Genomic DNA, 12337 nt, shown 5'->3' with positions numbered 1-12337 from the left:
ACACCACTACGAAGAGTAGCCCCCGCTTGCCTCAACTAGAGAAAGCCCGCGCACAGCAACAAAGACCCAACGCGGCCAAAAATAAATTAAAAAAAAAAAAAAAAAGACAACATGTCACAGAATTTGGAAGTCCTTGACGAGGCAATAAAGCAGTGATCATAACCAGACAGAGACAGCTGTCATGGACTGTCTTGAAGCAAATGCAGAAATATAATAACTGAAATTAAAAATTCTCTGGGTGGCCTTAGGAGCAGAATCAAGAAGACAGAGGAAAGAGCCAGTGAGCTTGAAGACATATCAAAAGAGAGTACTCGGGCTTCCCTGGTGGCGCAGTGGTTGAGAGTCCGCCTGCCGATGCAGGGGACACGGGTTCCTGACACAGTCCAGGAAGATCCCACATGCCGCGGAGCGGCTGGACCCATGAGCCATGGCCGCTGAGCCTGCGCTTCCGGAGCCTGTTGCTCCGCAATGGGAGAGGCCACAACACTGAGAGGCCCGCGTACCGCAAAAAAAAAAAAAGAAAGTACTCAATCTGAACCTCAGATGGAGAAAAAAGATTAAAAAACAAACAGTGTCCCACAGACACTGGGACAATAACAAAAGGTCTAACATTTGCTTCTGTGAATTTCCAGAAGAGGAGAAAGAATACAGGGCTGAGAGACTATCTGAAGAAATAAAGGATGAAACCTTTCCAAATTTAGTTAAAATATATATATATACTTACAGATTCAAGATGAGCAAACCCCAAACAAGATAAACCCAAAGAAATTCACGCCAAGCACTCCAAAATCAAATTTCCAAACAGTAAAGGCAAAGGAAAATCCCAAATACAGCCAGACAGAAATGATGCACTACCTACTTGGGAACAATTTGAATGTCTGGATTTCTCATTAGAAGCAACGAAGACCAGAAGGAAGTGGTACAAAATGTTTAAAGTGCTGAAATAAAAGGACTGTCAAGCCAGAATTGCACATCCAGCAAAAAGTATCCTTCAGGACGAAGGTGAAGTAAAGACAGTCTTAGATGAAGGAAAATTAAGAGAATCTGTAGCCAGCAGACCTGCGCTAAAAGGACTATTATTAAAGGAACGTCTTCAGACAGAAGGAAAATGATACCAGGAGGAAGCTTGGAACACCGGGATGAGGGAATAGTTTTAAATGTGTTTGACGGCTGAAAGCAAAAGTTCTAACACTGTGAGGGGGGTTTCAACCTAAGTAGAGGCTCTGGGCGGGGCTCTGAGTGGGGTGGGCGGGGCTCCCAGGTTGCAGGCCCAGGCACCCAGCCGTCGCAGTTCCCTGCTGGAGGCTGACCAGGATCTTCTCGCCCAAGAGGTGAATCAGCGAGTCACAACCTGGGGGCAGAGGAAGAACAGAGACCTCAACCACACACTTTAAACCATGACGCCAAGCAAGCACCTTAGACCAGGGGTCCCCAGCCCCTGGACCAGTAGCGGTCCGCAGCCTGTTAGGAGCCAGGCCACACAGCAGCAGATGAGCGGCGGGCTAGCGCAAGTGAAGCTTCATCTGCCGCTCCCCGTGCTCGCATTACCGCCTGAACCATCCCCCCAAAACTCCCCAGTCCATGCAAAAATTGCCTTCCACGAAACCAGTCCCTGGTACCAGAAAGGTTGGGGGCCGCTGCCTCAGACCCACGGTGTCAAGACTGCCGCGGCTGTAAACCACTCTAAGCAGTGGAAGGTGATGTGGCTGCTGTCTGGTCGCAGGCAGGTGCGGGGCACGTGGCCTGGGACCTTGCCCGGGACGGCATCTCCTCTCATTCCCAGGCGGAAAACACGGGGCAGCACCGGGAAGCCACGACTGCCCGCAGGCAGGCCACGAGGGCCTTCCCCAGAGCCGAGGGTCATCACGTGATGCTGAGTGCCTGGCCCGCTGGACATGGGCTGCTTTACATGATATCCAGGAAGAATTACCTTTTAAATATAATAATGCTATTTTGGTTAATATTCTAAATTTTTAGAGTTGCAGACTCAAGTATCTAAGGTTGGAATGTCAAAATACCTGTAATTTACTTTTAAGGGCTTTTGCATGAGTAAAGTGAGTTAAAAGTTTTTTAATTTGCTAAAGTTCGCAAGATGGGAGAGGATGTACTGTACAGGAAGCCTGCTTCTGTGGCTCTTGCATGCAGTACGCATCACTTTCGAAAAGAGAAGCCGCTGTCAGCTTCAGTAACCCTAAGTATCTCGGAGAGCAAGGTGAAAGCAGTGATGAGGTGATTCCGACACCAGGCGCCACCTCTGCAAGCCTCAGCCGCCGGCTACTTCCTGGCCATCTACAGCCGACAGCTCTGGGCTGACTACGCAAAGAGCAGGCCCTGAGACCTCGTGCTACGGCAACCGGTGTCCCCAGCCCCTGCCAGCCAGCCCTCCACCTGCAAGCTAACTTGGAGACCCTCTCTTACCCCCAGGACTCTGGTGTCAAAGACCCATGGAAGATGCAAGTGAAACTGTCCAAATTTTAGGACGTGAGACAAGACGTAGTTTGAGCAGAGTGGTCCAAAACAGAAGCTGAAAAGAAGTCTGGTTTATATACAACTAATCTAGCAACAAACTATTAACTGGAGCTAATTTTGTTTGTTTGTTTTTTGCGGTACGCGGGCCTCTCACTGTTGTGGCCTGTCCCGTTGCGGAGCAACAGGCTCCGGACGCGCAGGCCCAGCGGCCATAGCTCACGGGCCCAGCCGTTCCACGGCATGTGGGATCTTCCCGGACTGGGGCACGAACCCGTGTCCCCTGCATCGGCAGGTGGACTCTCAACCACTGCGCCACCAGGGAAGCCCAACTGGAGCTAATTTTACAAACCACATTTTATTATGGAAAATTTCAAAGATACACGAAAGTAGAGAGAAGAGTACAGTGGACCCCCCCCCATCACCCAGCTCCACCCATCTTATTTCACACACATACCCCCAAAATTTTGAAGACAATCCCAAACATAGCATTTTATCCATTAATAGTTGAAGTCGTATCTCTAAAATATCACAACAATGATACAATTATCACAATTACAAATTAACAATAGCTCTAAATCAAAGCTTTTGAAAGTGATCATTTCTACATCAAATGAAAAAGGTTCACAACAGGCCAATGAAAACATGAAAAGGTGCTCAACATCTTTAGTCGTTAGGGAGATGCAAACCCTAGCCACCAGTATAAATAATAGTATTTTGACATATTTTTCCACTGGATTAAAAGAAAAAGAAAACCATGTGATGCTGGTGATTTAGTATAGGAACTTCACCGCAGTGTGACCCAGGGAACCGCTGTGAACTTCTTCAAACCTGGCACTGGTCTCACTGTCCAGGAGCCCTTCCATCCGGCCCAAAGGCTCCGGCCCTCTTGGTGAAGGCCTGCCAGGTGGATGACATGGAGGCCCCGCCCCAGGAGACTGGACGAAAGCCACGCCTTTTCTAATTGTCCCACCAGGTCACCCGCAGACAAAGCGACACACGTGAGACCTGTACCCTGACGACACTGTGGTCTAGCAGCCCGAAGACCATGCAGGAGCTGTGCGAGGTCAGGGCCCACCCAGGGCCCGGCAGGCGGGAACTTCACGTGGCCGGGGTGGGGGCGACCTCGTGCAGTCCAGGGTTCACTGTGTCTGCGGCGGGAGGCTGCGTCACCCACCAGCAGGCAAATAAACCCACAAGCCCTCAGGAGTCCGGGTCTATAGGTGCCCCTGGCAACTGTGACTCAAGCATATAAGTCAACAGTGGCAGGAAACAAAGAGGTAGCTTCCAGCTGAATTATTTTCTTAGAGTTAAAACTATTCACAGCCTGAAACCCAAAAATAAGGCAAGGGTGCTAATGATCATCATAGATCAATACCCAACCACTGAGGGGTTCCAAGGCAGTGGGAGAGACACGGCAAGATGCTTGTGATGTGGGCTTCCCTGGTGGCGCAGTGGTTGAGAGTCCGCCTGCCAACGCAGGGGACACAGGTTCGAGCCCTGGTCCGGGAAGATCCCACATGCCACGGAGCAACGAAGCCCGTGCGCCACAACTACTGAGCCTCCGCTCTAGAGTCCGCGAACCACAACTACTGAACCCTGCGCACCTAGAGCCTGTGCTCTGCAACAAGAGAATCCACAGCAATGAGAAGCCCGCGCACCGCAACAAAGAGTAGCCCCTGCTCGCTGCAACTAGAGAAAGCCCACGCACAGCAACGAAGATCCAACACAGCCAAAAATAAATTAATTAATCAATTAATTAATTTTTAAAAAGTGCTTGCAATGTGTCTGGGGAAATGCAGAGGTGAGCCACCATGCACAGCCCCTGTACAGCAGAAGCTGACACACCTGCGTCAAGGGCAGCTGTGGTCCAATGTGCCTTTTCCTCCAAAGAACAAAAAATTTAAATTTTGCACTCCGAAGGCCCATAGTTTGGCTCACCATGTTTCTCTCCGCGGCGTGCTGGCCTACACAGGTGGCCTCGCTGCTCAGGGGGGAAGACATACAAGGAAATTTGCATAAGACGGTGGTGCAAAATGGAGCTGGAGGAGGCTTATCTGTGCACAGAGACACTCCTGAGAATAACCCAGATACTCCACTTGATTTCACACTGGAAGAGTACAAGAGGATAGAGGTAGCTGTAAAAAAACTACCCATAAGGGCACAAAGCAGCAGCTGTACTTCCAGTCCTGGATTTAGCCCAAAGGCAGAATGGATGGCTGCCCATCTCTGCTATGAACAAGGCTGCAGAAAGTTACAAGTACCTCCAATGAGAATATATGAAGAAGCAGCTTTTTATACAATGTATAATCAAAAAGCGGTTGGAAAGAATCATATTCAAGTTTGCACTACTATCCTTGCATGCTTTGAAACTCTGACAGCATACTGGAGGCCACTCAGAAAAAGCTTGGAATAAAGGTCAGGGAGACTACACTTGACAAACTTTTCACTCTTATAGAAATGGAATATTTAGGGGCCTGTGTAAATGCACCAATGGTTCAAAGAAATGACAGCTACTATGAGGATCTGACACCTAAGGATACTGAAGAAATTATTGATGAACTCAAGGCTGGCAAAATCCCAAAACCTGGGCTAAGGAGTGGACGCTTCTCATGGGAGCCACAGCCAGAGGTCTTACCTCTTTGACTGAACCACCTAAAGAACCTGGCTTTGGTGGGCAAGCAGGCCTTTAATTTATATTCAACTGTAAAAGTGCCACTGGAGAAATAAAATATGAATCTCCTATCTACATAAAATAAAATATAATAAAATAAAACTTGGTACTAACTTTTCAATGGAAAACTTAACAAATGTTAAAGAGGGCAGACCTCTAAGTGAAAACACAACAGACCCCAGCCCTGCCCCACCCAAGGGCTCTCACCGAATCCTGGATGCAGACCTCCAGCCGCCCGTCCTGCACCACATAGATGCTGGTATCTGGCTCCCCTGGCCGGAAGACGTACTCCCCTTCCAGAAGCTACACAAACACCATGTGTTTGCAAAGTTCCAGGAAAAGTGGCTTCTCAAAGTGACCCGGGACCCTATAAGAAACAGTGCACATGGGACACCTACAGGAAGGAGGGGAGAAGGGACACAGGCCACAGTCCCTGCCGGCCAGACCACAGAGCGAGCTTTCAAGAGCTGCAGAGCCCACAGCACAGGCACCAGCAGGACAGAAGCTTAAGCTGCAGGCATTTCCATCAGCTACTGTTCCATGAGCTCAGAGAACTCTCAGGCCGTGAGCGTGAATTTGAACCAGACGCATAAACGAGGGCAGGTAGTGAAGCGCTGGACAGAGGAGTCGGGGCTTCCAGGGAGAAATGGGGAACCAGACTTGCAATTTTCCATCCAGCCACACGCTTCCCATACTCGCTCCATGTCGCCCTGAAGGTGAACACTCTGATAAGCAGACAGACACACGAAAGAACCGGCGAGGAGGCTCCACTCACCACTGGGAGGGCAGCGATGGCAAGAAGACTTCCCAACTGATGAAAGCAGTGTTCACATGTTGGGGTCGGGGGCGGGCATTCTGGCTTACACGTGAGTTAACTCCCACTTCACGCTCACTAGATAGAATAGCCTGTTGCGGCTGATCAAACACATATTGTACGTCTGCTTAATTATTAAAGGGCACATCGGCCAGAAGTAAAGAACGTCCGGGGCTTCCCTGGTGGCACAGTGGTTGAGAGTCCGCCTGCCGATGCAGGCGACACGGACTCGGGTTCGAGCCCTGGTCCGGGAAGATCCCACATGCCTCGGAGCAACTAAGCCCGTGCGCCACAACTACTGAGCCTGCGCTCTAGAGCCAGCGAGCCACAACTACTGAGCCTGTGTGCCACAACTACTGAAGCCCGTGTGCCTAGAGCCTGTGCTCTGCAACAAGAGAAGCCACCGCAATGAGAAGCCCGCGCACTGCAGTGAAGAGCAGCCCCCGCTCACCGCAACTAGAGAAAGCCCGCGCGCAGCAACAAAGACCCAACGCAGCCAAAAACAAATAAATTAAATAGATAAATATTAAACAACAAGAACAACAAAACGTCCACGTAAAAAATAAAGATTAAATGCCTCCCTTTCTAGGGTGCCAATGCTCGTTCTCCTTCAATGCTAAGACTCCCTTCCCAGGTGCCGAGGCCATACTGACTCACCATGTACCTGCTATCTGTTTTTTTTGAAACCTTGAAGGAATGTATCCCTGACTAGCTTAATGTTCTTTGTTCTGACAAGACATAAAACTGCCAAAAACTATGCTTCTCTGGGGAAGTTCCTCAGAGTTATCTGAGAGGTTGTCTTCCAGGCTATAGTCCTCAGTTTGGCTCAAATAAAACTCTTCTTATTCCTATTATAGGTTGTTTATTCATTATTTTTGTCGACACAACCAACGGTGGCCACAGAGAAAGGAAACCTCGGAGGCCAGGTGACAGCCAGTCCCCGGAGCACAGCCGCAGGCACATGGCGGGCCTCCCGTGTCCACTTCTCTCTTACCGAACATTTTTCAGCATGTACAAGACTTCTGACGGCAGGTGAGAATTCTTCACATCGAACTCCGTGAGGTCGGCCTCCAGCAGGGAGGGCGGGGGCTCCTTTGGCTGCAGGGTGGGGTATTCCTGCTTGAAACGCAGGATGCTACAAAGCAGAGAGACGTGCACCTGGAGCAGAAGCCCAAAGGGGTTCAAACGCAGATGGTGTTTGCGCTGTGAACTCCATGGCAGGGAAGCCACGGGCGGCGCAACGTCCGCGGCCTCCCCAGCGCCCACTGGGGAAGGCAGCTGAGACGTGCCTAGTCTGAAGGGCACCCCCAGTACCTCTTGGCCAAAGACAGCACCTTGGTCCTCTTCCTTGCCTGCTGCCGGGGGGCAGCTGTGTTCCCCACAAGCGCGTGGGGGAGTGTGGTCACCTGCAGAGAGAAAGGGGGAGGCCGCGTCTGGACCCTGCAGCCGGTGGATCCAGCTCTCAGCCTCAGGGTCAGTCCCAGCCCTCAGGACCTGGCCTGCCCGCAGCCCGACACCAGCATCCCGGCCCGGCCCCACCCTGCTCACCTGCCCAGGACACAGGGAACCATCCTTGGCGCTGATGATAGCGATACCGCGTGGCCATGTCCCCACACAGCCCATGCTCTGAGAGCTCTGAGTCCTCAGCCCTGCGTCCTCTCTGCCTAGAAGGCTGACGCTCTCCACCCCACACCTGTCACGCTGGCACACACGACAACCCGAGTGCCTGCACAGTCCTCCCAGTCTGGAAGGCTCTTCACCCTCCCCCACAGTCGAGGCCCACCGGACTGCCCCAAACAGCAGCACCGGGGAGCGCGGAGGGCCTGGCTCCTAGCCAGGCACCAGCCAGCCTCTTCGGGCAGCCACTGCCCCCTGCTGTCCCCTAGCTCCCGAGCTGCATCTGCCCCACGGTGCCAGCTGTGGTTGTCGGTGGGCGGTCACCACAACCCCTCCTTCCCTCCCAGGCGTCCTGGCCTCATTGGACCATGTTCCTGTCCTTAGCCCAGGTCCAGCTTGCCGCTGCCCAGTCCTCGGCAGGGTCACCAGGGGACAGCCCCCCACCCAACCACACACGCCTGAGTGCCTTTGAGACCTGCAGGGAGTCACTCCATGTGGCCCTGCACGAGCCTGCGGGGGGCCCGCCCACTGTCCCTGCGCGCCCACCCGCCAGACAGAGCAGCCCCAACCGACCGGCCTCCCACAGCGCCTGACACTGAGGAGGAAGAGCCACGTGAGGACACCCACGTGACTCCCCATCGACAGCTCAAGCTTACCCACGAAGAACACGAATCGATTGTGTAACTCGAGGAAAGTAACAAAGAGAAGATATTTTTAAATACCAGCAAATGCTTCAAGCGTGCATTTGAAGCACAGGCAGCCTCAGGCAGTCTGCTGAGACCTCCTGCCCTCAGGCAGAGAAGGGCGCAGGGGGCCCGCTGCTGGACAGGCTGGACGCGGCTGCTCCTCCCAAGGTGGGTCTTGACACTGGCAAGCGAGGCCTTGCAGTTTCCCCCTCGCGGAGCCTGGCCCCAAATCCTGGTTGGACCAGCAATCTCAGCACCAGAGCCAGGACCCTCCACCCGCCACACGTCAGGGATGCTCCGGGCGGGGGTCTTCTGTCCTCCCTTCCAGTTCACGTCCACCTCACGGGGTGACGGGGTCTCCTCCCCAAATGCTTCCGCCCAGCCATGCCCTCCCAGACCCTCCCCGAGCCCCAGAGCCGCTGCACAGCCCCCAGGCATAGGCCTGCGGTGCCGACACCTCTGAGGGGGAGGAGGCCTGGGCCTGCAGCGCGAGCTACCTTCCTCATGCTATTCCTGCCGTATAGCATCGCTTTGTCTCTCTTCCGGAACCTGTACTGAGGAGTGGGCTGCCCTTGTCCTGCAAGGGGAGCCAAGGGGCTGCCTGAGCACGGCTGGGACCCGCGAGGCGGCCACGTGTACACACTAAGCTGTCCTGCCCCTGCCTGGCCCCGCCCCCCGCCCCGCCCCCAGTCACACAGCACCTCGTCCCAGGGCTGCGACAGACCCTTGCAGAGGAAGCGGGACTTCACTCTTCTTGGAAACGTGAGCCAAGGAAGTTCAGAACAGACTCGAATTGCATGGATCCGACGAGCTCAGCCTCGTGGACAGGCCAGCAGTTAACAACAAAAGCCACCACCCGGGCCTCCCCCACCCTTTCAAGCCCTCCTCCCGGTCCCCCAGGGCTAAAGTCTGAAGCAAGATACTCACGGAATCAGTTAACACTTCTATACACAAAAAATGGTCATCGGGCTTCCCTGGTGGCACAGTGGTTGAGAGTCCGCCTGCCGATGCAGGGGACACGGGTTCGTGCCCCAGTCCGGGAAGATCCCACATGCCGCGGAGCAGCTAGGCCTGTGAGCCATGGCCGCTAAGCCTGCGCATCGGGAGCCTGTGCTCCGCAACGGGAGAGGCCACAACAGTGAGAGGCCCGCGTACAGCAAGAAAAAAAAAAAAAAAAAAAAAAGATGGTCATGCCGATAAGGTCCAGGGCCAGGGCCAGGAGGATTTCAGTTGCAACAACCACCAGCTGGGTGAGGTCACAGATAGAGCACCCGTCAGCAAGGTGCCATGAGGCCCCTCCCAAGCCCAGACACAGGCTGGACACAAAGGACCCAGGGCAGCCAAGGGTGCAATAGGCCACTGATTCTGGGGCCCGCCCATTAGCCGGGGGCAGTGAGGTGGTCACCTGGTGGACTGGGAACGCTGCTCCGTCAGCTGCAGACCCCAGGACCGAAGGGTGGCCAGGTAGAAGCATGCCTAGGGGGGAAGTCTGCAGTCGGGAAGGGCCAGGATGGGCACGGCCCTGGCTCCCCAGGGAGTAACAACAGAGCTGTGGGTCAGGGAGAAGTCAGCAGCCCTGGAGACCTCCAGAAAGAAGCGACCTTCCAGGACGCTGAGGTCCCCTGAGCTCACTTGCTCTGGTGCAGCGCCACCCACAGCATGGCTGGGCAGGGCCAGCAGCTGTGCTGTGTTGACAACAAATGCTCCAGGCATCATGAACGCATCTGAATCCTAAATCCTCAGCTTTCCTGCTCCTCAGGATGCAAATCCAGAGGAGCAAGCCCGGCTGGCCACAGTGGGTACAAAGGCCACCTCTCAGTGCCCTCTCGTCACCAACAGAACCACGTGCTGCTGGCCTCGGGGCAGACAGAAGCCCACACAGCAGCAGTGCTGGGAAACCCTAAGGAGTCAACTGGATTCTGAGAGCATTAAATACCAGCTCACAGCAGAGAAGGGCTCCCAGGGAGGGAGTTAGCAAGGGGCTTCAGAAGCCCAGACCCCAGGGAGAGAGAAAGGAAGGTAAGAGAGAACAGTGAGGGACTTCCCTGGTGGTGCAGTGGTTAAGAACCTGCCTGCCAGTGCAGGGGACACGGGTTTGAGCCCTGGTCCGGGAAGATCCTACATGCTGCAGAGCGACTAAGCCCGTGCACCACAGCTACTGAGCCTGCGCTCTAGAGCCCGTGAGCCACAACTACTAAGCCCGTGTGCCACAACTACTGAAGCCTGCGAGTCACAACTACTTAGCCCACGTGCCACAACTACTGAAGCCCGCATGCCTAGAGCCTGTGCTCCGCAACAAGAGAAACCACCACAATGAGAATCCCGTGCACCGCAACGAAGAGTAGCCCCTGCTCGCCGCAACTAGAGAAAGCCCGGGCACAGCAATGAAGACCCAACGCAGCCAAAAATAAATTAATTAATTTTAAAAAAGAGAGAACAGTGAGTGTGGAATGGTGAGTGGGCAGACGGCTGGGGCCGCCCATACACAGGATGCTGGCAGATTCCCCCCAAAGCTGAAGAAACCAGCCAAACAAGTAGCTACGCTCCATTCCTCCCGGTACCCACATACCTCCTTCCAAGCAGCCAGGAACAGGATGGCTTTGGGGGAGTGGTGGGGGGACTTGTTAATCCTTTCAAGTTTCTACACAAGTGCCAAGGACTAAAGCAGCTTGCCTGATCCTTCAGAGCCAGGATCACACACAGCATCGATGCCAGAAAACCCAAGGAAATCAATGCGCTCAGAAAAGCATTTCAAAAGCAGAATGTCACATCGAGACAGAATCAGGAAGTGATTCAGAAAGCTCAACCCTTTGAACTCAGCTCAGGAGGCAGATGGAAGCAGTGGGAGCTTCTGCTTCACAGTGAGGCGTCCAGGCCCCCCGGCCCAGACTGCGTGCTTGGCTAAAGACGACATCCACCAGGCAGCAGATGAGCACCCTCCTCCTCAGTGTGTCTCTCCGAGCTCAGCCACCCCCTGGGGGGCAGCCAGGGCTGTCCACAGGAAGGGTCACGGGGACGCCCCAGGCCTATTTATACGGTCTCTCGTGGTCAGGCATCTCAGACTTTCCAGCTTTTCACGGTTGTTTTAATGCATCTACGTTTCTGGTTTAGAGATAAAGGCCCTTGTAATGTGGCTATATATGTTCCACGGGTAACAGGCCCTAAGACAAAGCAAGCAGACTTCCTAAGGGGAAGCAGGAACTCACAAGAGTGACCTTGGGGAAGAGGAGGGAGGGCCTCAGCCCTGACAAGGGGAAAACAGGCCCCACACACCACCCCCACATGCCGCAGGCTTCAAGGAGTTGCTGCGGGGCAGATGTTAAAAGGACCCTTTCTCCTTGTCCTGAAGTGGCCATAACTGGGAATTTTAAGGCTGATTCCTCACTGGAATCCTCAGGTTCTGCACCTCTGGGCCGGCGTCCCCCTCTTGCTCCATGGCTAAAAGTGAAACAAAAGAAGAGAGACTGGTTCCAAGGAGGGCACACGTTCCACCACCTCACGCTCACGTGCAAAGCAGTGTCTCCCAGCCCTTCCCCAGGTTCCTGTCCACGTTAAATTATGTTTCTATTGACAGGAAAACCCTGATGAAAAACTGTGTTCTCCATGGAGAGAAGCTCTTTTCACAAGCAATCGGAGCCCCTTCCCTCTCTGTAAATAGCCCTCGCGTGGCTGCCCAGGAACCTAGAACTGCAGCCAAGTCCCGGGCTCCTCTCCCAGCCAGTCAAGGGCCAGTGTGGGCAGCCGGGCAAAGGCCTAGTGCAGCAGGGATTTCCAGCACCTGGGGAGGGGTGCGTGGCCACTACAGGCTGTGAGCCAGACCCTCCCTAGTGGCCTGTGCACAGGATTTCCCCCGCAGTGCGGCTGAGCCCTGGAGGTGGGTGTGTTGGTCTGGGGTGTGGTGAACTTGAGGACCAGCTCTGCTCACATGGCCTCCGTGCCGCAGGGAGGAGCCCCGTCTAGGGCCTTCACCCTGTGGCTCCCAGGTCCCTTGGAAGGGCAACAGTAAGAGAGGGTTGTCTCTTCCGAAATCCCACCGGGAGAAGTCAGGGAGCAGAAGGTAGGTGCAGGGTCACCTGCATC

At 54.1% G+C, this 12337-nt stretch overlaps 1 protein-coding gene across 1 annotated transcript in view; it reads right to left on the bottom strand.

Moving 5' to 3' along the window:
* The window catches only part of PNPLA7 (patatin like phospholipase domain containing 7), a 31416-nt gene extending 23787 nt beyond the window's left edge, over positions 1-7629 (bottom strand). Inside the window, 6 exon segments of the mRNA XM_060013636.1 lie at positions 1271-1351; positions 4408-4450; positions 5348-5507; positions 6949-7089; positions 7269-7360; positions 7503-7629. Coding sequence (XP_059869619.1) covers positions 1271-1351; positions 4408-4450; positions 5348-5507; positions 6949-7089; positions 7269-7360; positions 7503-7577 — 592 coding nt within the window. The 5' untranslated portion in view covers positions 7578-7629.
* Positions 7630-12337: the final 4708 nt, after the last annotated feature.

The sequence above is a fragment of the Delphinus delphis genome, chromosome 6 (genome assembly GCF_949987515.2).
Source record: "Delphinus delphis chromosome 6, mDelDel1.2, whole genome shotgun sequence".
NCBI classification, from domain to species: domain Eukaryota; kingdom Metazoa; phylum Chordata; class Mammalia; order Artiodactyla; family Delphinidae; genus Delphinus; species Delphinus delphis.
The sequence above is the reverse complement of the archived record's forward strand: the minus strand, read 5'-3'. Positions and strand labels throughout refer to the sequence as shown.